At 43.5% G+C, this 25,625-nt stretch overlaps 2 protein-coding genes across 8 annotated transcripts; both read left to right on the top strand.

Annotated features, from left to right (window-relative positions):
• Positions 1 to 233: 233 nt before the first annotated feature.
• gabpb1 (GA binding protein transcription factor subunit beta 1) lies at positions 234 to 12,939 on the top strand. Of its 6 annotated transcripts, none has more exons than XM_046863917.1 (8): positions 234 to 549; positions 2,031 to 2,138; positions 3,075 to 3,242; positions 3,734 to 3,928; positions 7,604 to 7,751; positions 11,265 to 11,444; positions 11,569 to 11,705; positions 11,955 to 12,939. In XM_046863917.1, exons 2-8 carry the CDS (start codon positions 2,031 to 2,033, stop codon positions 12,096 to 12,098), a joined length of 1,080 nt encoding a protein of 359 aa, XP_046719873.1. In that variant the 5' UTR covers positions 234 to 549; the 3' UTR covers positions 12,099 to 12,939. The 6 variants fall into 6 exon arrangements, with proteins under 6 accessions (XP_046719873.1, XP_046719876.1, XP_046719875.1 ...); XM_046863920.1 differs by having other exon boundaries at positions 239 to 549; positions 7,604 to 7,739; positions 11,295 to 11,444; positions 11,949 to 12,939; XM_046863919.1 differs by having other exon boundaries at positions 240 to 549; positions 11,295 to 11,444; positions 11,949 to 12,939.
• Positions 12,940 to 12,981: 42 nt separating this feature from the next.
• Positions 12,982 to 25,256, top strand: hdc (histidine decarboxylase). 2 transcript variants are annotated; one of them, XM_046863909.1, is made up of 13 exons: positions 12,982 to 14,805; positions 14,958 to 15,021; positions 16,127 to 16,299; positions 17,117 to 17,230; positions 17,463 to 17,585; positions 17,736 to 17,912; positions 18,075 to 18,218; positions 19,005 to 19,071; positions 19,274 to 19,436; positions 19,712 to 19,799; positions 19,885 to 19,983; positions 23,606 to 23,707; positions 24,602 to 25,256. In XM_046863909.1, the coding sequence occupies exons 1-13, from the start codon at positions 14,677 to 14,679 to the stop codon at positions 25,235 to 25,237; spliced, it is 2,079 nt and encodes a 692-aa protein (XP_046719865.1). In that variant the 5' UTR covers positions 12,982 to 14,676; the 3' UTR covers positions 25,238 to 25,256. The 2 variants fall into 2 exon arrangements, with proteins under 2 accessions (XP_046719865.1, XP_046719866.1); XM_046863910.1 differs by having other exon boundaries at positions 12,982 to 15,021.
• Positions 25,257 to 25,625: the final 369 nt, after the last annotated feature.

Raw genomic sequence — 25,625 nt, 5'->3', positions numbered from 1 at the left:
CAAATGAGTTTATACATCTCCCCAAATTGAGCTCCACCAACTGGCGAAGTTTAAACTCTCAAGATCTTACGGTTTAGTCTGCACGAGCAGCTCAGGGCGGAATAATAATAATAATAATAATAATAATAATAATAATAATAATAATAATAATAATAATAATTTCATGCTCGAACCAGTAATAAGACGCTCTGATATCAGAGTCCGCCATGACACCTTGTATCACTCCGCGGGAGCCCTTATTTTCTTAAATAAATATTAACTTGAATGATGTTGTAAAGTGTTTATGTTTGCTGTTTTATATTCCACAGATGTTTATTTTACTCTGATCTCAGTCTCGGTCAGAAAAACCCCCGATAGACCGGAGTGAAGTGTTAAAAGCAGAGCCGGAGCAGTGTAGCCCTCCGCGCGTGGGGAGGTAAAGTAGTGCGCGGACTGAGGGGAATGGGGTGTTCGGTTCAGTGTTTCAGCTGCTGCGGAACAGAAAGCAAATAAACTCAGAGATTCTGGGAGAAGATCCACAATATAACCCGCGTCACCCCTTTTCTGCAGGTCAGTGGGTGTGTGTAGTGTGTGTACGGTGCGCGTGTGTGTGTGTGTGTGTTTGAGCTCGCGCTCCACCGGATGTGGAAGTTGATGTGTTTGGTGGTTAAAGATATTTCCACTTCCCCCGGAAACAGGCCTGCGCGCGCCCCGTTTCCTGTTCACTACTGTACCGTACACTCTCTCCGTCTAACCGGGACAACACACACACACACACACACACACACACACGCCTTTATTCTTACATAAACACCTCACACTCCGGTACACGATTCGGATTTAAGGCGGGAGAGGAACCGGAGGCCTAGCCTAGCCTAGCTTCAGTACATTAGCAACATGCTAACTGGCGCTACATTTGTTGGCCGAAACCCGTGTCGATTTTATTTTTATTTTTAATGTGTAAAAGTGAATATAAATATTTATTATATTAAAGTAGATTAGAGTGAATAAAGTGTAATAGAACGGCTAAGTGACTCGCTAGCATAGCTGAACTAGCATGTAGTTTATTTACCCGAAAACAAAAAAAACTGGTCACGTGACAGGAAGTTGCGCAAACTGTTATTCTGTTCACGAAATTTGTTTTTAATAAAAACTACGAATCAAAAATGTCAAAAGTATTCGGACACCTGTACATTTTGCTTTTTTTTTTTTTTTTCTTCATTTCATTCTGCGATTATTCCACATCTGCGGTTGAACATCTGTTCTTATTCACAAACTGTGTTTTTATCCATTTAGACTTACATTTCATATCCCTGAAAGCTTTTATCTTGTCGCAGATCCCCAAACTAAACGTGCTGCAGAGAAAACCTGGATTTAACCTGCAGTTTAATGATCAGTAAATGATGCAGTACTGAATAAACACCTGTAACACTGAACTACTGTAACTGTGGACACGGAGAAGATGTTCCTCTAGAGTTTATAGAGATTTGTGGAGAGTCGTTGAAGGTGAAGGGTAAAAGAGAAGTCAGGTACTGCTGTAGGTCAGAAGGTGAGAAGGTCTGGGATGAGAAGGTCAGTGTTCACATTCACCCAATAAAGATCTTCTACTCCAACATCCCCATGGAATCTTCAGGGAGCTGGCGTTGTGCACAGGGGCAGTGTGATAGTTTATATACACGTGACAGTAGATTAAAGTAGGAAAAAGTAAAGAAAGTGAGAGTGTAGTGTTTGAGTGAGGTGGATCTCTCTCTCTCTCTCTCTCTCTCTCTCTCTCTCTCTCTCTCTCTCTCCTATAGCACATCTGTGAACATTCATACACTTATATTCCATGTTTGTCTTCAGGTCCTGAATGTATATTTATATAATGAATGGATAATGTACTGTCAAAAATATATGGACACCCGAAGGTCACTATAGTTCACCAGAATCAAAAATAAGTGTGTGTGCAACAGGACGTATAACACACACGTTTAAGTGGATAGAAGACAGACACTGCTGTAACTGTGTGTGTGTGTGTGTGTGTGTGTGTGTGTGTGTGTGTGTGTGTGTAGATGTCTCTGGTGGATCTGGGGAAGAAGTTGCTGGAGGCGGCTCGCTCTGGACAGGATGACGAGGTTCGGATCCTTATGGCCAACGGGGCTCCGTTCACCACAGACTGGGTTAGTGATGAAATCTTCATCTTCATCATCATCATCATCATCATCATCATCAACGTTTTCATCATCACTTAGGTCGAATTCCAATCATGTCTCTATGATGTCACTAAGCACTTTTGGACCAATCACATATGACGATTAGAAGATGACAACAAGCCATACTCTACCAGTCTGACTCACCATTTATTAACTACCTGAGATACCTTCACCACCATGTAGCAGCCCCTAGTAACCACCTGAGATACCTTCACCACCATGGAGCAGCCCCTAGTAACTACCTGAGATACCTTCACCACCACCATGTAGCAGCCCCTAGTAACCACCTGAGATACCTTCACCACCACCATGTAGCAGCCCCTAGTAACCACCTGAGATACCTTCACCACCACCATGTAGTAGCTGTTTATTAACCACCTGAGATACCTTCACCACCACCATGTAATAGCCCCTAGTAACCACCTGAGATACCTTCACCACCACCACCATGTGGTAGCTGTTTATTAACCACCTGAGATACCTTCACCACCACCATGTAATAGCCCCTAGTAACCACCTGAGATACCTTCACCACCATGTAGTAGCCCCTAGTAACCACCTGAGATACCTTCACCACCACCATGTAGTAGCCGTTTATTAACAACCTCAGACAACTTCAACACCCCTAGTAACCACCTGAGGTATCATTGTAGCCACATAGTAACTGCCTGACATACAATTGCAACACCATCTAGCGATCCTTAAGTAAGAACCTGAGATACTATTGCAACCCCAGGTGGTCAGTGATACCTAGCAACCGTTAGAGATAACATAGTGACCACATAGCAACCCCAGGGTATTACTTACACTACAGAATTACAGTACATATGTTATATATTCTTAGTGATATTTGTCTGTTATTAACGTGTGTGTGTGTGTGTGTGTGTGTGTGTGTGTGTGTAGCTGGGCACCTCACCGCTCCACCTCTCAGCTCAGTACGGTCACTACTCCACTACTGAAGTGCTCCTGCGTGCCGGCGTCAGCAGAGACGCTCGCACCAAAGTGGATCGAACGCCTCTGCACATGGCCGCCTCAGAAGGCCACGCCTCCATCGTAGAGGTGTTGCTGCAGGTAAAGAGGCGGGGCTTACATGTTTAAAGAGGGCAGTATTATTGTTATACAATAGGAGTGGTGCAAAATTAATAGTTTCTTAAACAAGCTCGTTACATTGTGATCGACTATTTACCTTTGTTGTTAACCTCACACACACACACACACACACACACACACACACACACACACACACACACACATCTTGATGGACTCAGATGAACACTAATTGCACCTTTAATCCTATTGTATATGTGGCAGAGTATGATCGGGTTGTTGTTGTGTGTGTGTGTGTGTGTGTGTGTGTGTGTGTGTGTGTGTGTGTTAGTTAGTTAGTTAGTGTATATGTGCCTCACATGACATCAGAGCAGCTTTGATGTTTATGCATTTGTCTGTTTTAGAGAGCAGCAATTTCGCCATTACAGAATAAACCACTTCCTATGCTTTCATCCTCACTGACTGGCGAACAGTGACTGCATTGTGTGTGTGTGTGTGTGTGTGTGTGTGTGTAGCACGGTGCCGACGTGAATGCTAAGGACATGTTGAAGATGACGGCTCTGCACTGGGCGGTTGAACATGGACACGGTGAGGTGGTGGCGCTGCTGCTGAGGTTCGGTGCTGATGTTCACGCCCAGAGCAAATTCGGCAAAACGGCGCTCGATATCGCGCTCGACAACAACAACGAGGACCTGGCAGAAATCCTACAGGTATCAGACCAACACACGCCTGGAATACCACCACCTCCACCCAACACCCTCCTCCTGCAAAAACACCACCACCAAACACCCTCCTCCTGCAAAAACACCTCCACCCAACACCTCCTCTGCAAAACACCACCACCCAACACTCTCCTCCTGCAAAACACCTCCACCAAACACCCTCCTCCTGCAAAACACCACCACCCAACACCTCCCCTGCAAAACACCACCACCCAACACCTCCTCCTGCAAAACACCACCACCAACACCCTCCTCCTGCAAAACACCTCCACCAAACACCCTCCTCCTGCAAAACACCACCACCAAACACCCTCCTCCTGCAAAACACCTCCACCCAACACCCTCCTCTGCAAAACACCACCACCCAACACTCTCCTCCTGCAAAACACCACCACCAAACACCCTCCTCCTGCAAAACACCTCCACCCAACACGCCTCCTCCTGCAAAACACCTCCACCAACACCCTCCTGCAAAACACCACCCAACACTCCTCCTGCAAAACACCACCACCCAACACCTCCTCCTGCAAAACACCACCACCCAACACCCTCCTGCAAAACACCACCACCCAACACCTCCTCCTGCAAAACACCACCACCCAACACTCCTCCTGCAAAACACCTCCACCAAACACCTCCTCCTGCAAAACACCTCCACCCAACACTCCTCCTGCAAAACACCACCACCCAACACTCTCCTCCTGCAAAACACCACCACCCAACACCCTCCCTGCAAAACACCACCACCCAACACTCCTCCTGCAAAACACCACCACCCAACACCCTCCCCTGCAAAACACCTCCACCCAACACTCTCTCCTGCAAAACACCACCACCCAACACCTCCTGCAAAACACCACCACCCAACACTCTCCTCCTGCAAAACACCACCACCCAACACCCTCCTCCTGCAAAACACCTCCACCCAACACTCTCCTCCTGCAAAATCACCACCACCCAACACCTCCTGCAAAACACCACCCAACACCTCCTCCTGCAAAATCACCACCACCCAACACCCTCCTCCTGCAAAACACCTCCACCCAACACCCTCCTCCTGCAAAACACCACCACCCAACACCTCCTCCTGCAAAACACTACCACCAAACACCTCCTCCTGCAAAACACCACCACCCAACACCCTCCTCCTGCAAAACACCACCACCCAACACCCTCCTCCTGCAAAACACCACCACCAACACCCTCCTCCTGCAAAACACCTCCACCAACACCCTCCTCCTGCAAAACACCTCCACCCAACACCCTCCTCCTGCAAAACACCACCCAACACCCTCCTCCTGCAAAACACCACCACCCAACACCTCCCCTGCAAAACACCTCCACCCAACACCTCCTCCTGCAAAACACCACCACCCAACACCCTCCTCCTGCAAAACACCTCCACCCAACACCTCCTCCTGCAAAACACCTCCACCCAACACTCTCCTGCAAAACACCACCACCAAACACCTCCTCCTGCAAAACACCTCCACCCAACACCTCCTCCTGCAAAACACCACCACCCAACACTCTCCTCCTGCAAAACACCTCCACCCAACACTCCTCCTGCAAAACACCACCACCCAACACCCTCCCCTGCAAAACACCTCCACCCAACACTCTCTCCTGCAAAACACCACCACCCAACACCTCCTGCAAAACACCACCACCCAACACTCTCCTCCTGCAAAACACCACCACCCAACACCCTCCTCCTGCAAAACACCTCCACCCAACACTCTCCTCCTGCAAAATCACCACCACCCAACACCTCCTGCAAAACACCACCCAACACCTCCTCCTGCAAAATCACCACCACCCAACACCCTCCTCCTGCAAAACACCTCCACCCAACACCCTCCTCCTGCAAAACACCACCACCCAACACCTCCTCCTGCAAAACACTACCACCAAACACCTCCTCCTGCAAAACACCACCACCCAACACCCTCCTCCTGCAAAACACCACCACCCAACACCCTCCTCCTGCAAAACACCACCACCAACACCCTCCTCCTGCAAAACACCTCCACCAAACACCCTCCTCCTGCAAAACACCTCCACCCAACACCCTCCTCCTGCAAAACACCACCCAACACCCTCCTCCTGCAAAACACCACCACCCAACACCTCCCCTGCAAAACACCTCCACCCAACACCTCCTCCTGCAAAACACCACCACCCAACACCCTCCTCCTGCAAAACACCTCCACCCAACACCTCCTCCTGCAAAACACCTCCACCCAACACTCTCCTGCAAAACACCACCACCAAACACCTCCTCCTGCAAAACACCTCCACCCAACACCTCCTCCTGCAAAAACACCACCACCCAACACTCTCCTCCTGCAAAAACACCTCCACCCAACACTCTCCTCCTGCAAAAACACCACCACCAAAACCACAAAAAATACTAGTCCAAACACATAAACTCTGCCTGATATACCGCCTCAACTGCCCAACAACCCCATAGTCACCTTCTAGTACAACCACCTAGACCAGGGATGGGCAAACTTTTGACTCACGGGCCACAATGGGTTTTAAAATTTGACAGAGGGGCCATGATATATATATATACATACATACATACATTATATATATGTATATGTGTGTGTGTGTGTGTGTGTGTGTGTGTGTGTGTGTGTGTGTTACATTATTCACATACTCTCACATACGTAGGTTGAACCAAACAAAGTCCGACTGAAGATCGATCAGTTCCAATTGCACTTCTTGTGGTTTGGTTTCTGGGTCTTGTGACAGGGGACAGGGGACAGTGGTCAGGACACCAGCTGAAAAGTGCAAAGTGACGGCTGATATTGTACTCTTTGAAAACGGTGACAGTTTCTTGTCATATTAGGCATACAGCCTTTAATTAGACTTCAGCGAAATACTGAAAATACTTTGTTGTCCACTCCGTATTAAACACTCGGCTCTCACTATCCACTTTTCTTTTCTTTGATAAGATCATTTTTGCAGAAGGGCTCATAAGAGAAGAAGAGAGTAATACACGAGAACAAGGGCAATGTAGCTGAAGTGCAACATCTTTAGGGGAAACGTGGGCATTACAGGGGGAAGGTAAATTGAACCAGGTTTACCCGTATCTATTTTAATAGAATTTGGTCACATTCGGCGGGCCGGATTAATAAACCCAACGGGCCGTGTGTGGCCCGCGGGCCGTAGTTTGCCCATGTCTTACCTAGACTCTGCCTTAAATACCGCTGCAACTGCTTAGCACCCCAGTACCAACAAAACCATGTAGAAACATCTGAGATACTTTTCTAAAACCCTGGTACTCCATAGTAACCACTTGACTTGATCACAATTCCAACCACCAAGAAACTCCATAGTACCTACCTGTGGTAGCTTTGCAACCACCCAACAACCTCCCGGTAAGTAACACAGATACAATTGCAAATATTAATCACAAATAGCATTCCAGTCCCATAATTACCTCCTGAGATACCAAGTGACCTGAGATACCAAGTGACCTCCTGAGATACCATCACAACCACTGGAAGCTAACACAATTAACACATAGCACAGTGATTCCATCAGGGCAGTGTGTGAGTGGTGTGGTGATAGTAGCATGGTCAGGAGGTTCTCTGCTGTGGTGGTAACAGTGTGAAGATGTAAGATGTGGTTAATAATGGTGTTGTGATGCAGGTGGCCATGCAGAACCAGATCAACACAAACCCAGAGAGTCCCGACATGCTGACCATACACACTTCCTCACCTCAGTTTATCATCGGACCAGGGGGCGTGGTCAACCTCACCGGCCTCATCTCACCATCTAACACTGGTAAACCTGCAGGTATACACACACACACACACACACACACACACACCTCATCTTACCATCTAACAGTTCTAAACCTGCAGGTATACACACACACACACACACACACACACACACACACACACACTCACACCTCGTCTTACCATCTAACAGTGCTAACCCTTCAGCTACACACACACACACACACACACACACACACACACACACACACACACACACTCAAACACAAACCTTGTCTCACCATCTAACAGTGCTAAACCTGCAGGTATACACACACACACACACACACACACACCTCGTCTTACCATCTAACAGTGCTAACCCTGCAGCTACACACACACACACACACACACACACACACACACACACACCTCGTCTTACCATCTAACAGTGCTAACCCTTCAGCTACACACACACACACACACACACACACACACACACACACACACACACACACAAACACACACACACAAACCTTGTCTCACCATCTAACAGTGCTAAACCTGCAGGTATACACACACACACACACACACACACACCTCATCTTACCATCTAACAGTGCTAACCCTGCAGCTACACACACACACACACACACACACACACACACACACACACACACACACACACTCGTCTTACCATCAAACAGTGCTTACCCTGCAGCTACACACACACACACACACACACACACACACACACACACACACTGCTGAACCTGCAGGTATACACACACACACACACACACACACACACACACACACACACACAAACACACACACACACCTGTCTTACCATCTAACAGTGCTAACCCTGCAGCTACACACACACACATTGCTGAACCTGCAGGTATACACACACACACTAACACTGCTGAACCTGCAGGTATATATACACACACACACACACACACACACACACCTCGTCTTACCATCTAACAGTGCTAACCCTGCACACACACACACACACACACACACACACCACACACACACACTCGTCTTACCATCTAACAGTGCTAACCCTGCAGCTACACACACACACACATTGCTGAACCTGCAGGTATATACACACACACACACACACACACACTAACACTGCTGAACCTGCAGGTATATATACACACACACACACACACACACCTCGTCTTACCATCTAACAGTGCTAACCCTGCAGCACACACACACACACACACACACACACACACACACACACACACACACACACACACACACACACCTGTCTTACCATCAAACAGTGCTTACCCTGCAGCTACACACACACACACACACACACTGCTGAACCTGTATATACACACACACACACACACACACACACACACACACACAAACACACCTCGTCTTACCATCTAACAGTGCTAACCCTGCAGCTACACACACACACACACATTGCTGAACCTGCAGGTATACACACACACACACACACACACACACACACACACACACACACTCACACACTAACACTGTTGAACCTGCAGGTATATATACACACACACACACACACACACACACACACACACACACACACACACACCTCGTCTTACCATCTAACAGTGCTAACCCTGCAGCTACACACACACACACATTGCTGAACCTGCAGGTATACACACACACACACACACACACACACACACACACACACACACTAACACTGCTGAACCTGCAGGTATATACACACACACACACACACACACACCTCGTCTTACCATCTAACAGTGCTAACCCTGCAGCTACACACACACACACACACACACACACCACACACACCTCGTCTTACCATCTAACAGTGCTAACCCTGCAGCTACACACACACACACACACACACACACACACACACACACACACACTAACACTGCTGAACCTGCAGGTATATATACACACACACACACACACACACACACACACACACACACACACACCTCGTCTTACCATCTAACAGTGCTAACCCTGCAGCTACACACACACACACACACACACACTAACACTGCTGAACCTGCAAGTATATATACACACACACACACACACACACACACACACACACACACACACCTCGTTTTACCATCTAACAGTGCTAACCCTGCAGCTACACACACACACACACACACACACTAACACCACTGAACCTGCAGGTATATACACACACACACACACACACACCCACCTCGTCTTACCATCTAACAGTGCTAACCCTGCAGCTACACACACACACACTAACACTGCTGAACCTGCAGCTACACACACACACACTAACACTGCTGAACCTGCAGGTATATATACACACACACACACACACACACACACACACACACACACACACACCCACCTCGTCTTACCATCTAACAGTGCTAACCCTGCAGCCACACACACACACACACTAACACTGCTGAACCTGCAGGTATATATACACACACACACACACACACACACACACACACACACACACACCTCGTCTTACCATCTAACAGTGCTAACCCTGCAGCCACACACACACACACACACACACACACACACACACACACTAACACTGCTGAACCTGCAGGTATATATATATACACACACACACACACCTCATCTAACCATCTAACAGGGATTACCCTGCAGCTACACACACACACACACACACACACACACACACACACACACACACACACACACACCTCATCTAACCATCTAACAGGGATTACCCTGCAGCTACACACACACACACACACACACACACACACACACACACACACACACACACACACACACACACACCTCATCTAACCATCTAACAGGGATTACCCTGCAGCTACACACACACACACACACTAACACTGCTGAACCTGCAGGTATACACACACACACACACACACACACACACACACACACCTCATCGAACCATCTAACACTGCTGAACTGGCAGGTATATATACACACAACACACACACACACACACACACACACACACTTCACATCAAAGTAAATACCAGAACAAAGACATTAATTGACTGATTTAAAGATTATATATGTTAGTTGTTGCGATGAGGTGTGTGTGTGTGTGTGTGTGTTTATGTAGCTAAAATTGTTAGATCTTCTCAAAACACACACACACCATATACACACACTCACACATATAAATCAGTGAATGAATTTCTTTGTTCTGGTATTTACTTTGATGTAAAGTGTGTGTGTGTGTGTGTGTGTGTGTAGCTGAGATTGTTAGATTTTCTCAGAACTCTATCACCTCTCCTTATCTTTCTGTGAATCCCTCTTTGTGTCATCAAAGAACCATTTGTAACAGCCACTCCATTTCTGCTTTCGCGAAGTCCTGTGACTGTGTAAACACACACACACACAAACACACACACACACTACAGGATAAAACAGTAATACATGGGTCCCAGGAACCCAGTAACCCTGACTTCTGTTGTGGGTGTGTCAGTGTATAGGTTGCGTATGTTTAATATTTTTATGGTGTGTGTGTGTATATGTGTGTCGGGGGTTTGTGTGTGTGGGTGGGTGTGTGGGTGTGTAGTGATGGGCACTGAAGAGGTTGTGAACGCAGATTCCGTTGATGGCGCCATTCAGCAGGTCGTGACCGCCGGAGGACAGCAAGTTATCACCATAGTAACCGACGGCATTCAGCTGGGAAATCTGCAAGGTGGCGGAGCCATCAACCAGCCCATAATAGTCACCATGCCTGATGGGCAGCAAGGTCTGAAATCACCTCTACATCCAAAACAAGAAGATCCAAGTTGTTTAAACAGGTGAATTAGTTATTTTGACGTATGTGTGTGTGTGTGTGTGTGTGTGTGTGTGTGTGTGTGTGTGTGTTTCAGTGTTGACCGTTCCAGCCACAGATGTAGCGGAGGAGACAGTGGTGAGCGACGAGCCGTCACTAAAGCGAGCAAGACTAGAAGAAGGAGAAGATGAGGAGGAAGAGGAGAACACCACCCCACCTACACAAGAGACGAAGGTCAACACACACTTACACCCACACAACAAAAGACCAAAATCAACACAATGTCTACTTGTAAACCACTGTTATAGCTCTCAGGTTTAGCAGTGAGGATGTGGGTGTGTCCTGATTTGCATTTTTAATAAGGAAGATGTTCTTGAGATGTTCCTCAGAATGTTCTTTTCATTTTTGAACATACAGTTATGGTGAATGGAGTAATAGAACGTGTGTGTGTGTGTGTGTGTGCGCATGTGTGTGTAGGAGAAGGTGGCGTTGTTGAAGCAGTTGGAGGAGGCCAACAGAGAGGCGCAAAAATACAGACAGCAGTTCCTGAAGAAGGAGCAGGAGGCTGAAGCGTACCGCCAAAAACTGGAGGCCATCACACGCCAGGGGGGGAAGAAACCGGCATGACACACACACACACACACACACACACACACACACACACACACACACACACATACATACATACAAAGACACACACAGGCATGCAAAAAAAGCATGTGTCTGTGTACCTGAATATTCAGTACATTATCAGGAAGACTTCTGAATATCCTCCAGTCCTCTGTAGGCTCCAGTTTGGAATTTCAGCTAAATGAAACACGTCCTACTCAGAAAGCCTTTTAGAGACCCCTGTTTCCACATGATTTTTGTTTGTTTATTTTTAAACGTATCATTATGTAGAGTAAAGGTTTATATTGGTACACACACACACACACACACACACACTAATGTTTTTGGTGCATTTTTTAATAGACGTTTGTTTATGTCCATCAGTCAGAACCCTGAGATCCGTTCACTACCTAGTGGGAGAGAAAGCATTAATATTTAGTGCACGTGTGAAATCAAACAATGCAGTGCAGTACGTTTCACTCCAGTCCCTCATACAGAATACTGAATGTAGGGGATGGGATTAGAGGGTTATGAGATGGGGATTAGAGGGTTAGGGGATTAGGATTAGAGGACAGGGATTGGGACTAGATGGGATTGGATGGGATTGGGATTAGAGGGTTATGAGATGGGGATTAGAGGGTTAGGGGATTAGGATTAGAGGGACAGGGGATTGGGACTAGATGGGATTGGATGGGATTGGGATTAGAGGGTTATGAGATGGGGATTAGAGGGTTAGGGGATTGGGATTATGGCACCATTGTGTATTTCTTTTTCACCTGACTGTGATGAAGTGAACATGGACTTTTAAATAAAACCCCAATCACATGTGAACATGTGGAATAAACAACAATGTACAGAGTGTCTCTCTCTCTCTCTCTCTCTCTCTCTCTCTCTCTCTCTCTCTCTCCATAAATGTGTTTCATTTCCTGGACTTCTCCTGAGGACCCCACGCAACAGCATTTCATGTGTGTATGTAAAACAATAGGATCTCATGTAAAACTGGAGTAAACGTCATCGATCAGGTCTGAAATATTTCATGTTGAAAATAATTTCATATGAAAAATTTTGTAACAATATAAAATCCACCTGAAGCTAAAGTCATGATGTGGAATATTAATATCCATTCAGACCTCACAATATTCCACTGTCTTCAAACACTAGAAAAGCTAGTGTGTGTGTGTGTGTGTCTCTCACGTGCGCTACCCTATCACCTATTCTCCTCACACGTGAGTTTCTCGCTGAAAACAACACGATCTGGCTTCCCCACACCCTGCAACTCCTTACCACACTACACCCTAAACCCTACATGTGTGTGATCAGAGTTGTGTTTAGTGTTTGACAATGTTGCTGTTTCGGTTGTTGCCATGACAACTTCATTCCATGAATTCTGTCTCTAATCCTGATGTTTAACCCCAAACTCCTAAACGTGTTCACTGGCCCTACACCCCCGTCCCCCTGACCAGCACTCATCAAACATAAACCCCCAACATCTAACTACTGACCTACAAACCAAACACACACAACGTTCTGACGCCGTTAGCAGGAGCGACATTTTCCTGTAAACCCTCCATTAACTTCAGCCTCAGAGATGGAATCTGATCAGAAAAACCTTCCTGCCTCTGCTAACATGCTAAATTGGTTAGCGTGCTAAAAAACCTAGCAGGCCAAGTGCAGTAAACAGTTATGTAGATAGAAACGCAGTGTTGAAGGATTTGAGAACATGTAACACACAGAGTTTATCCACCATTTGGTCTGAAGATCAAACCCAGGTGTGAGAATGTGAACACACATCACCTCAAGTCTGTGTTTCACCCTCTGTTTAGTAAAAAAAAAAAAACCTGAATAATATCTTTTGGCTTTATTTTGAGATGAATGGTGCTCACGTCTCAGATTATGTGTGAATGGAGCTAGCCTGTTAGCCTGGGGATTAGCTAACTAGCCCATCAGGAGATCAGATCTCTCAGCTTTTAATCAGACGTCCTTCAGCCTCTTCCTGGTTTACAGACATCTTTTTTAAACAAAGCTACTAAAATATACTGTTTTGCCAAAAAGTATTGGGACACGACTTTTCCACACATTTGTGCTTCTTCCCCAAACTGTGCAAAGATGTCTTTGGATGCGGTGGTGTGAAATTTCACTTAAACTAGAACTTTTATGCTTTCCATGGTTGGAGTGGAAGATCTCCTGCTCCAGAGCTCCAACTTTATTGAACACCTGTAGGATGAACACTGACAGCACCCGAGGCCTCCTCACCTTCTCACCTACATCACCACCTGACTACACTAACACACATGTAGCTGAATGAATCTCCACATCATCTAGTGGAACATCTTCCCAGAAGAGTGGAGTTTATTATAACAGCAAATGGAGACTCAAAAGAACATATAAAGTAAATGTCACGTGTGATAAACATAATCATGATAATGAGAGCTAGTGCTTGATAAAGACAACGTGACTCAGCCCCAAAGGCATTGTGGGTAATACTGACGTGTCTCCTGCATCAAAAGGAACATTTTATGGGGGAATTTGGGAGTTTTTGTCACACACACACACACAAACACACACACACAAACACTCACAGGTGTGTGTTATTCTAATGCCATCTTGCACACATGATGCTTTCCCACCGTGTGTGTACATCTCGCTCTCTGCAGTGTGTGTCATCAAACACAGAGTATTCTTCTTCTGTTTAAACACCAGCAACCTCATCATCCTCATCAAACAGGTGGAGCACAGAATAAACCCGGCTTTACGTCACACACTACCTCTGTGTGTGTGTGTGTGTGTGTGTGTGTGTGTGTGTGTGTGTGTGTGTGTGTGTGTGAAGTGGTCTGGGGTCAGTATATATAATGTTCTCATGCACACTCTCACATACAGTCAATTCATCCAGACTTTGAAAGAGCGAGAGGGATTATGCAGGCGGGGGAATACACACGCAGAGGTAACACACACACACACACACACACAATGTTACTTTATACCTTTAAAATTGTACAAAAATATATCTATTATATATTTTATCAGTGTTTATGATGGTATACATTAAAATACATAAAATGTAATCTCTGTGTTAAAATCAAAGTTAATAATTTGTATAATATTTACTTAAAAAATGGATTATGGTTATAAATATATACATTTAATTTATTAATTTAAATGATTGTCACATACATCAAATAATCGTTATAGATTTATTTATAGGTGTTTTATTAATATATTTGCATGCTTGAAATTGATGCAAATGAATTCTCTTCATCATGTATTTAATCTGTAAAAAAAAAAGAATAGATAGATTTATCGCAGTGGTTACGTTCCAAAACGTGCATGATAAACAGACACCACCCCAAAAATGCTTTTTTATATATTATTGTCCCACACACTTTAAACACACAGAAAACATTTGCAAGAATATAGCGAGATAAATTCTGTGTAAATTGGTAGATTGGTAAATTGCTTGTTTATTGGTTGAAGTGTCCTATGATGTCAAAAAAGAGGCGGAGTTCAAGATACACGTCACCGCATTCTTTAAATTCTGTACTGTATTAACATTTTACTTTATTTTATAATTAATAATTATATTTTCATTAATAGATGTCATTATTTCAACATAAAACTCCATAAAAACTATTCCCTATAAGTGTTTTGGTCTCTGCTGCTCCCCACGAGACAGCGAGAAAATCTGACAAAATTATGAGTTATGTGACAAACGCAATTCTGCGATAAACCAAAGCGCGAGATTCCAACCGCAGTGAAGCGAAAGATTACTGTATACAATATTATATAACTTATATTGTTTATTTATTATATTGTATTACAATTATTTTTATATTTTTCATCTTAAAAAATATATAAATGTTATAATAACACGTTATAATATTTTATTATTTATATTTTATGATATTTAAGATTATCTTATTTGTGTGTATTGTATTTATGTGTGTGTGTATGTTTGTGTGTATATCAATATCTGTGTGTGTCTGTGTATATATGTATTTGTATGTGTGTATGTGTATATGTGTGTGTGTGTGTGTGTGTGTGTCTGTTAGGGAAGGAGATGGTGGATTATATCTGTCAGTACCTGAAGGAGATCAGACAGAGGCGAGTTCTCCCAGACGTTCAGCCTGGATTCATGAAGTCTCAGCTTCCTGATGAAGCTCCTCAGGAGCCGGAGTCATGGGACGCCATCATGCAGGACGTGGAGAAAATCATCATGCCTGGGGTGAGTGCGTTCATCACTCTATCATCACTCTATCATCACTTCATCATCACTCCATCATCACTCCATCATTACTTACTCATCACTCTAACATCACTCTATCATCACTCATCATCATCATCACTCAATCATTACTTACTCATCACTCTATCATCACTCTATCATCACTCTATCATCACCTATCATCACCAATCATCACTCCATCATTACTTACTCATCACTCATCACTCTATCATCACTCTATCATCACTCTAACATCACTCTATCATCACTCTATCATCACTCCATCATCACTCCATCATCACTCCATCATTACTTACTCATCACTCTATCATCACTCTATCATCACTCTATCATCACTCAATCATCACTCAATCATCACTCTATCATCACTCTAACATCACTCTATCATCACTCTATCATCACTCTATCATCACTTCATCATCACTCAATCATCACTCCATCATTACTTACTCATCACTCTATCATCACTCTATTATCACTCTATCATCACTCTAACATCACTTCATCATCACTCCATCATTACTTACTCATCAATCACTCACTCATCACTCCATCACTCCATAATCACTCCATCATCACTTTATTATCACACTATCATCACTCACTCATCACTTTATCATCATTCTATATATCACACACTCATCACACATCCACATTTTTTTCTCTGTTCACTTGTGTGTGTGTGTGTATATATGTGTTTGTAAATATATAAATATATATATATGTGTGTGTGTATATGTGTGTGTGTGTGTGTGTGTGTGTGTGTGTGTGTGTGTGTGTGTGTGTGTGTGTGTAGGTTGTCCATTGGCAGAGTCCCCACATGCATGCATATTTTCCTGCTCTGAACTCTTGGCCATCACTGCTGGGAGACATGCTGTCTGACGCCATCAACTGCCTCGGCTTCACCTGGGTAACACACACACCTACACCTACACACACACACACACACACACACACACACACACACACACACACACACACACACACACACACACAGCTGGGTATCACTTCACTACACACCTCTTACACATATCTCAGTCCAATAAATAACTGATTCTTTTCTGTGTAGAAGAAGACTTATATATATATATGTGTGTGTGTATGTGTGTGTGTGTGTGTGTGTGTGTGTGTGTGTGTTATAGGCATCAAGTCCTGCTTGTACCGAGTTAGAAATGTGTGTGATGGACTGGCTGTGTAAAGCACTTGGGTTGCCAGATCATTTCCTTCACCATCATCCAGAAAGCCGTGGAGGAGGAATACTGCAGGTATATATACACACACACACACACACACACACACACACACACACACACACAAACAAACAAACAAACAATAAACCAGTGTTATGTAATTTTCTGATCAGTGTTAAATGCACTGTGTGTGTGTGTGTGTGTGTGTGTGTGTGTGTGTGTTAGAGTACAGTGAGTGAGTGCACACTGGTTGCTCTGCTCGCTTCCCGTAAAGATAAAATCCTGCAGATGAAGAGCAGAAACTCACCCACGGACACACACACTGACGCCTTCAGTGACACACACACTGATACGGACGAGTCCATGCTGAACTCCTCACTGATCGCCTACGCCTCAGACCAGGTCCTTACACACACACACACACACACACACACATTTATTTTTATGATATTTCATATTTGATCATATTTAATTATTTATATATGATTACATTTATAACATTTCTGATATTTGTGTAACTATACTAATGTGGTGAATTGTGTGTGTGTGTGTGTGTGTGTGAAGGCTCACTCTTCAGTGGAGAAGGCTGGATTGATCTCTCTGGTGAAGATCAGGTTTCTGGAGACAGATGATAAGTTCTCGCTGCGTGGAGAAACCCTGCAGAGAGCCATTCAGGAGGACAGGAGGCGGGGCTTAGTGCCTGTCATGGTAACTGTAACTCAGTCAGTTCGGTCGCTAACTTGCATTATGTAAATGACTCATAGGGGTGTTAATTAAATGAAAGGAGTTAACCAAATCCTACAGGATTTTAGCTGCTCAATGGTTCTGGGTGTCTTATGTTGTATTTTATTCCATGATGCACCAAATGTTAGTGAAAGGTCTAGATCACAGGCCAGTTCAGCACCCAGACTCTTCTGCTACAAAGTCATGCTATTGTTCATGCTAGCGTTGCTCAAATATCAAAGGTCTTGAAATAGCATTCAGCATTGATGGAGTTTTTCCAAATGTACAAGCTGCCCATTCCACAGGCACTAATGTTCTCCCATACCATCAGAGACACGACTATTTGAACTGAGTGCTAATAACAAGCCAAATGGTCCCTCTCCTCTTTAGTCCGGAGGACGTGGTGTCCATGGTTTCAAAAAAGAAATATTAATTTGGATTCCTCTGACCACAGAACAGTTTTACACTATGCCTCAGTACATTTTGAATGAGCTTTGGCTCATGACTTTTTTTGAGAAGTGTTGGAGCATCGAATTTTTTATTGACCTTATTTATCGTTAAAACGAAAAAAAATAATTCCTCAGGTTACATATTCAATATCTCTTCTATGTTCTGTTGTGAATAAAATATGGGTTTATGAGATTTGCAAATGATTTCGAATGAATGTTTTTTACATTTTACACAGTGTCCCAACTTTTTTGGATTTGAGTTTTTCATTGTATAGTGCTAGCTAGATAACTAGTGTGTGTGTGTGTGTGTGTGTGTGTGTAGCTGTGTGCTACACTAGGTTCTACAGGTGTGTGTTCCTTTGACTGTCTGGAGGAGTTGGGACCCATTTGTAAGTTAGACATTCTGCACTGTGTGTGTGTGTGTGTGTGTGTGTGTGTGTGTGTGTGTGTGTGTGTGTGTCTGAGCTACTATGAATTTTGATTCAAAATCCACATTTACATGAAATTTATACATCCAGATTGGCAACACAGTGTGTGTGTGTGTGTGTGTGTGTGTGTGTGTGTGTGTGTGTGTGTGTGTGTGTGTTTCAGGTGCACGTGAGTGTCTGTGGCTCCATGTTGATGCAGCATACGCAGGCTCCGCCTTCCTCTGTCCTGAATTACGCAACTTCCTGTCCGGAATCAAATACGCGGACTCGTTCGTCTTCAATCCGTCTAAATGGATGATGGTGCACTTCGACTGTACAGCATTCTGGTGAGAGAGGGAAAGGATAAGCATTAGCTTACTGAGGATTCTGAAAATCAATACACACACACACACACACACACACACACACACACAGAACCTGTACAAACACCTAAGAATCAATACAAATCTCTACAAACTCATTACACACCTGTACACACATCTGAGAATAATCAAACAACAAACACCTGAGAATCATCACACAACTGTATACACACCTAACAATCATCATGTGTGTGTGTGTGTGTGTGTGTGTGTGTGTGTGTGTGTGTGTTTTCCTGTAGGGTGAAGGATAAATTTAAACTCCAGCAGACGTTTAGTGTCGATCCTCTTTACCTGAGACATGACAATTCCGGGGCTACAGACTTTATGGTACACACACACACACACACACACACACACACACACACACACACACACACACTGTTTAATTTGAAATACATTATGATCCCCTCAGCACTGGCAGATTCCTCTGAGTCGCCGTTTCCGTTCGTTGAAGTTGTGGTTTGTTCTTCGCTCCTTTGGCCTGAAGAACCTGCAGGCTCACATCAGACACGTAAGATCATCATCATCATCATCATCATCATCCTCATGTTTTTTTAACGAGTTTTCTTGTTAATAAATGAAATACTGTATAAACTTGATCAGAGCTGTGTGGTGCAGTTCAGTGTGAGTCCAGCAGGAGGTGCTGTAGCAAATTCTCTATTAGATTTAATTTCCCAGTGCTCAAAAGATGATGGAACTGTTTCTGTACATTCAGGACCTTTAGTGAATATGCATTTATATTATTATATGCATTTGACAGTTAATATTTCTGGTATACATTTTCTCTTTTTTATAGTGTTTTATTCCTTTATTTTCAAACAAAAATCACAGTTTATGGATTTGATTTAAATTCAAATGTGCGAAAATCAAAAATACAGATTTTAAGAAACTTTTCCCAAAGCTGAAGCTTCCAGTGCTGTCAAACAGACTTTTACAATGTTCTGAAATAACCAGTGATGTTAAACCCTGTGATTAGTGTATAGTGTTATTGTAGCGTATAATCTACTGGGAATCTAGTGTATAGTGTAGTATATAGTCTTGTGTGTAGTGTATAGTGTGTGTATTGTAGTGTATAGTGTGTGTAGTGTAGTGTATAATGTGTATTGTAGTGTATAGTGTTGTGTGTAGTGTATAGTGTAGTATATAGTCTTGTGTGTAGTGTAGTGAATAGTGTGTGTATTGTAGTGTATATAGTGTGTGTATTGTAGTGTATAGTGTTGTGTGTAGTGTATAGTGTAGTATATAGTCTTGTGTGTAGTGTAGTGAATAGTGTGTGTATTGTAGTGTATAGTGTGTGTGTGTGTAGTGTATAGTGTAGTATATAGTCTTGTGTGTAGTGTAGTGAATAGTGTGTGTATTGTAGTGTATAGTGTTGTGTGTAGTGTAGTGTATAATGTGTGTATTGTAGTGTATAGTGTTGTGTGTAGTGTATAGTGTAGTATATAGTCTTGTGTGTAGTGTGTATAGTGTGTGTGTATTGTAGTGTATAGTGTTGTGTGTAGTGTAGTGTATAATGTGTGTATTGTAGTGTATAGTGTTGTGTGTAGTGTATAGTGTAGTATAGTCTTGTGTGTAGTGTAGTGAATAGTGTGTGTATTGTAGTGTATAGTGTTGTGTGTAGTAGTGTATAATGTGTGTATTGTAGTGTATAGTGTTGTGTGTAGTGTATAGTGTAGTATATAGTCTTGTGTGTAGTGTAGTGAATAGTGTGTGTGTAGTGTATAGTGTTGTGTGAGTGTAGTGTATAATGTGTGTATTGTAGTGTATAGTGTTGTGTGTAGTGTATAGTGTGTAGTATATAGTCTTGTGTGTAGTGTAGTGAATAGTGTGTGTGTATTGTAGTGTATAGTGTTGTGTGTAGTGTAGTGTAGTATATAGTCTTGTGTAGTGTAGTGTATAGTGTGTGTAGTGTAGTGTATAGTGTTGTGTGTAGTGTATATAGTCTTGTGTGTAGTGTGTAGTGTAGTGTATAGTGTTGTGTGTGTAGTGTAGTGTATAGTGTTGTGTAGTGTATAGTGTAGTATATAGTCTTGTGTGTAGTGTAGTATATAGTGTGTGTAGTGTATATAGTGTTGTGTGTAGTGTTGTGTGTGTAGTGTAGTGTATAGTGTTGTGTGTGGTGTAGTGTAGTGTAGTATATAGTGTGTGTGGTGTAGTGTATAGTGTTGTGTGTAGTGTAGTGTATAGTGTAGTGTGTATATAGTCTTGTGTGTGTAGTGTTGTAGTGTAGTGTTGTGTGTGTAGTGTAGTGTAGTGTAGTGTAGTGTATAGTGTTGTGTGTAGTGTATAGTGTTGTGTGTAGTGTAGTGTTGTGTATAGTGTGTGTGTAGTGTAGTGTATAGTGTGTAGTGTTGTATATAGTCTTGTGTAGTGTAGTGTTGTGTAGTGTAGTGTGGTGTAGTGTATAGTGTAGTATATAGTCTTGTGTGTAGTGTAGTGTATAGTGTTGTGTGTAGTGTGTGTATAGTGTGTGTAGTGTAGTGTATAGTGTTGTGTGTAGTGTAGTGTATAGTGTATAGTGTTGTGTGTAGTGTAGTAGTGTATAGTGTGTAGTGTAGTGTATAGTGTGTGTGTAGTGTAGTGTATAGTGTTGTGTGTATTGTAGTGTATAGTGTTGTGTGTAGTGTAGTGTTGTATATAGTCTTGTGTGTAGTGTATAGTGTTGTGTGTATAGTGTATAGTGTTGTGTGTGTGTAGTGTATAGTGTTGTGTGTAGTGTGTGTGTAGTGTTGTATATAGTCTTGTGTGTAGTGTAGTGTAGTGTATAGTGTTGTGTGTAGTGTAGTGTATAGTGTTGTGTGTAGTGTAGTGTGTATATAGTCTTGTGTGTAGTGTAGTGTATAGTGTTGTGTGTAGTGTAGTGTATAGTGTTGTGTGTTGTGTAGTATATAGTCTTGTAGTGTATAGTGTATAGTGTGTGTAGTGTGTATAGTGTAGTGTGTAGTGTAGTGTATAGTGTGTGTATTGTAGTGTATAGTGTAGTGTGTAGTGTTGTGTATAGTGTGTATAGTGTTGTGTGTAGTGTAGTATATAGTCTTGTAGTGTATAGTGTGTGTAGTGTATAGTGTTGTGTGTAGTGTATAGTGTTGTGTGTAGTGTAGTATATAGTGTGTGTGTATTGTAGTGTAGTGTATAGTGTTGTAGTGTATAGTGTAGTGTGTATATAGTCTTGTGTGTAGTGTAGTGTATAGTGTTGTGTGTAGTATAGTGTGTAGTGTAGTGTATAGTGTGTGTATAGTGTGTAGTGTAGTAGTGTATAGTGTTGTGTGTAGTGTGTAGTATAGTGTGTGTGTGTGTATAGTGTTGTGTAGTGTAGTATAGTGTTGTGTGTAGTGTAGTAGTGTATAGTGTTGTGTGTGTGTAGTGTATAGTGTGTGTAGTGTAGTGTATAGTGTTGTGTGTAGTGTAGTGTATAGTGTAGTGTAGTGTGTGTATAGTGTATATAGTGTGTGTAGTGTATAGTGTTGTGTAGTGTATAGTGTTGTGTGTATTGTAGTGTATAGTGTGTGTGTGTGTAGTGTTGTATATAGTCTTGTGTGTGTAGTGTAGTGTATAGTGTTGTGTGTATTGTAGTGTATAGTGTTGTGTGTAGTGTAGTGTATAGTGTAGTGTAGTGTATAGTGTTGTGTGTGTAGTGTATAGTGTGTGTGTAGTGTAGTGTATAGTGTGTGTGTGTGTGTGTGTATAGTGTGTGTATAGTGTAGTGTAGTATATAGTGTGTGTGTGTGTATTGTAGTGTATAGTGTTGTGTGTAGTGTGTAGTGTGTGTGTGTAGTGTAGTGTATAGTGTTGTGTGTAGTGTAGTGTGTAGTGTAGTGTATAGTGTTGTGTGTGTAGTGTAGCATTGCGTGTAGTGTATAGTGTTGTGTGTAGTGTATAGTGAAGTGTGTAGTGTAGCATTGTGTGTATTGATGTAGTGCTGTGTAGTGTATAGTGTAGTGTTGTGTGTAGTGTATAATGTAGTGATGTGTATAATGTATAGTGTAGTGATGTAGTGTTGTGTGTAGTGTATAGTGTAATGATGTAGTGTTGTGTGTAGTGTATAGTGTTGTGTATAATGTAGTGATGTGTATAGTGTGGTGTATAGTGTTGTGTGAGTGATTTTGTGTGTTGTTGTTGCTGTTCTCCTGTAGGGAATTGAAATGGCCAGACTGTTTGAGTCGTTGGTGAGAAGTGACTTAAACTTCCAGATTCCAGCAGAGAGACACCTGGGACTGGTTGTGTTCAGCATGACTGTGAGTCACACAACATTACACAACTCATCACCACAACAAAACCAACATCCACCCACAGCAGGAACGCACAGACTTACACAAAACACAATACTAATGATAAAAATACAATAAAACACTTTCTGCAGTTACACACTTTTATTGGCTTTGTGTGGAAATAGAGGAGTTAAGAGTTAGTTCACCTCACAGTCAGCCTTTAACCCCAAGTCATCGACCTCCGTGTGTGTGTGTGTGAAGGATATAAACAGACACACATGCTGGTAGTTAACCAAAGTGCAAACAGAAATAAGAGAAAACTGTTAACTGTCCTAAAGCTAATAATCATTGGAATCATCAGAGAACAAAATAAACACAGAATAAAACATGATGTGGAGTTAATGATCAACACGCCGTGTTTTTATCTGTTTATTACTACACTTACTTACATTATAGCAGCTATAAACACTCACAATCATTCTCTCTCTATTCAAGTTGTGGGAAGTGGGAGCTCTGCGGTTAAAGCTCTGGGGTACTGATCTCTCTGGGTCTCTCTGCCAAACTGCCACTGTTGGGCCCTTTAGTAAGGCCCTTAACCCTCTGTGCTCCGGGGCGCTGTATCATGGCTGATCCTGCACTCTGATCTGTAATTCCTAGAGAGCTGAGATACATGAAGAAAGAATCTCCCTGCTGTAATGCAGCTGGCCAACAACTGGCCATCATGTTACCATGGAAACCATGTATCAGTGTAAACCATGTTACAGCGTTCCCTTTGACACACACATACACACACATACACACACACACATTTCTCCTTACAGAAAACCAGCCTAATATGGAAATTATACCATACCAGAGCATCAATATAATCCTGTGTGTGTGTGTGTGTGTGTGTGTGTGTGTGTGTGTGTGTGTGTGTAGGGAGGAAACGCTCTTACGCAGGAACTCTTGCGCAGGTTAACGCAATCCGGCAGCATGTTCCTGATTCCTGCCGCCGTCGGCTCCAAACTCATCATCCGCTTCACCGTGACGTCTCAGTTCACACGTCCTGAGGACATCCACCGTGACTGGAGCATCATCCAGCGCACAGCCAATGAGATCCTGCAGCCAGGCCGTTGGCCCCGCCCCCACGCACTCTCACTGGACATCGAGACTGAACAAGAAACCCTGTGGCAGGAACAGGAAGTGGAGACGCAGCACGAGCCGTCCATGATCGATAAGCACCTGGTGCGTCAGAATCAGAGACGCGCCATTCGCTCGATGAGCTGCAGCGCCGAGCTCCCGCCCACCAGGCCTGACCCCGCCCACGCTCTGAAGGAAGGCCCGCCCTTCGGAGTGTTGGCAAAGATTCCTGAGAGTCCAGAGGGGCGAAGAGGCACGCAGAAGCGGCTGATGAAGTTCCACAGCGTGCCGAGTTTACCTCAGGTGTGGGCTCAGTGCGCCATTCAGCAGCTCTACTGGCCTTTCAGCAAGGCTAACTGCTTCAACTGCTTCACACACTCACACTCACACACACACTCTCACACACACACACACGGCCCACTGCCGACCAAATAACACACTCACACACACACACACACACACACACACACACCGACCACTGCCGACCAAATAACACACTCACACACTCTCGCACACTCTCACACACCGACCACTGCCGACCAAACAACACACACACACACACACACTCTCACACACACACACACGGCCCACTGCCGACCAAATAACACACACACACACACACACACACACACACACACACACACACTTCTTTTCGACACTTATTCGACACCAGTTGCACCAAAACGGCTCCTGTATAGTTTACATTTATATCCAGGGGGCAGGAACAGTAAAATTGTGTTGGCATGGTAACCGTTATTGAAGCCGTTAGCCCGCTCCTCACAATGATCTGTCAGAGACCCTCCAAACCTTCCAGGTCTTTCAT

Source organism: Silurus meridionalis, chromosome 13 (assembly GCF_014805685.1).
Source record: "Silurus meridionalis isolate SWU-2019-XX chromosome 13, ASM1480568v1, whole genome shotgun sequence".
NCBI lineage: Eukaryota > Metazoa > Chordata > Actinopteri > Siluriformes > Siluridae > Silurus > Silurus meridionalis.
The sequence above is the reverse complement of the archived record's forward strand: the minus strand, read 5'-3'. Positions and strand labels throughout refer to the sequence as shown.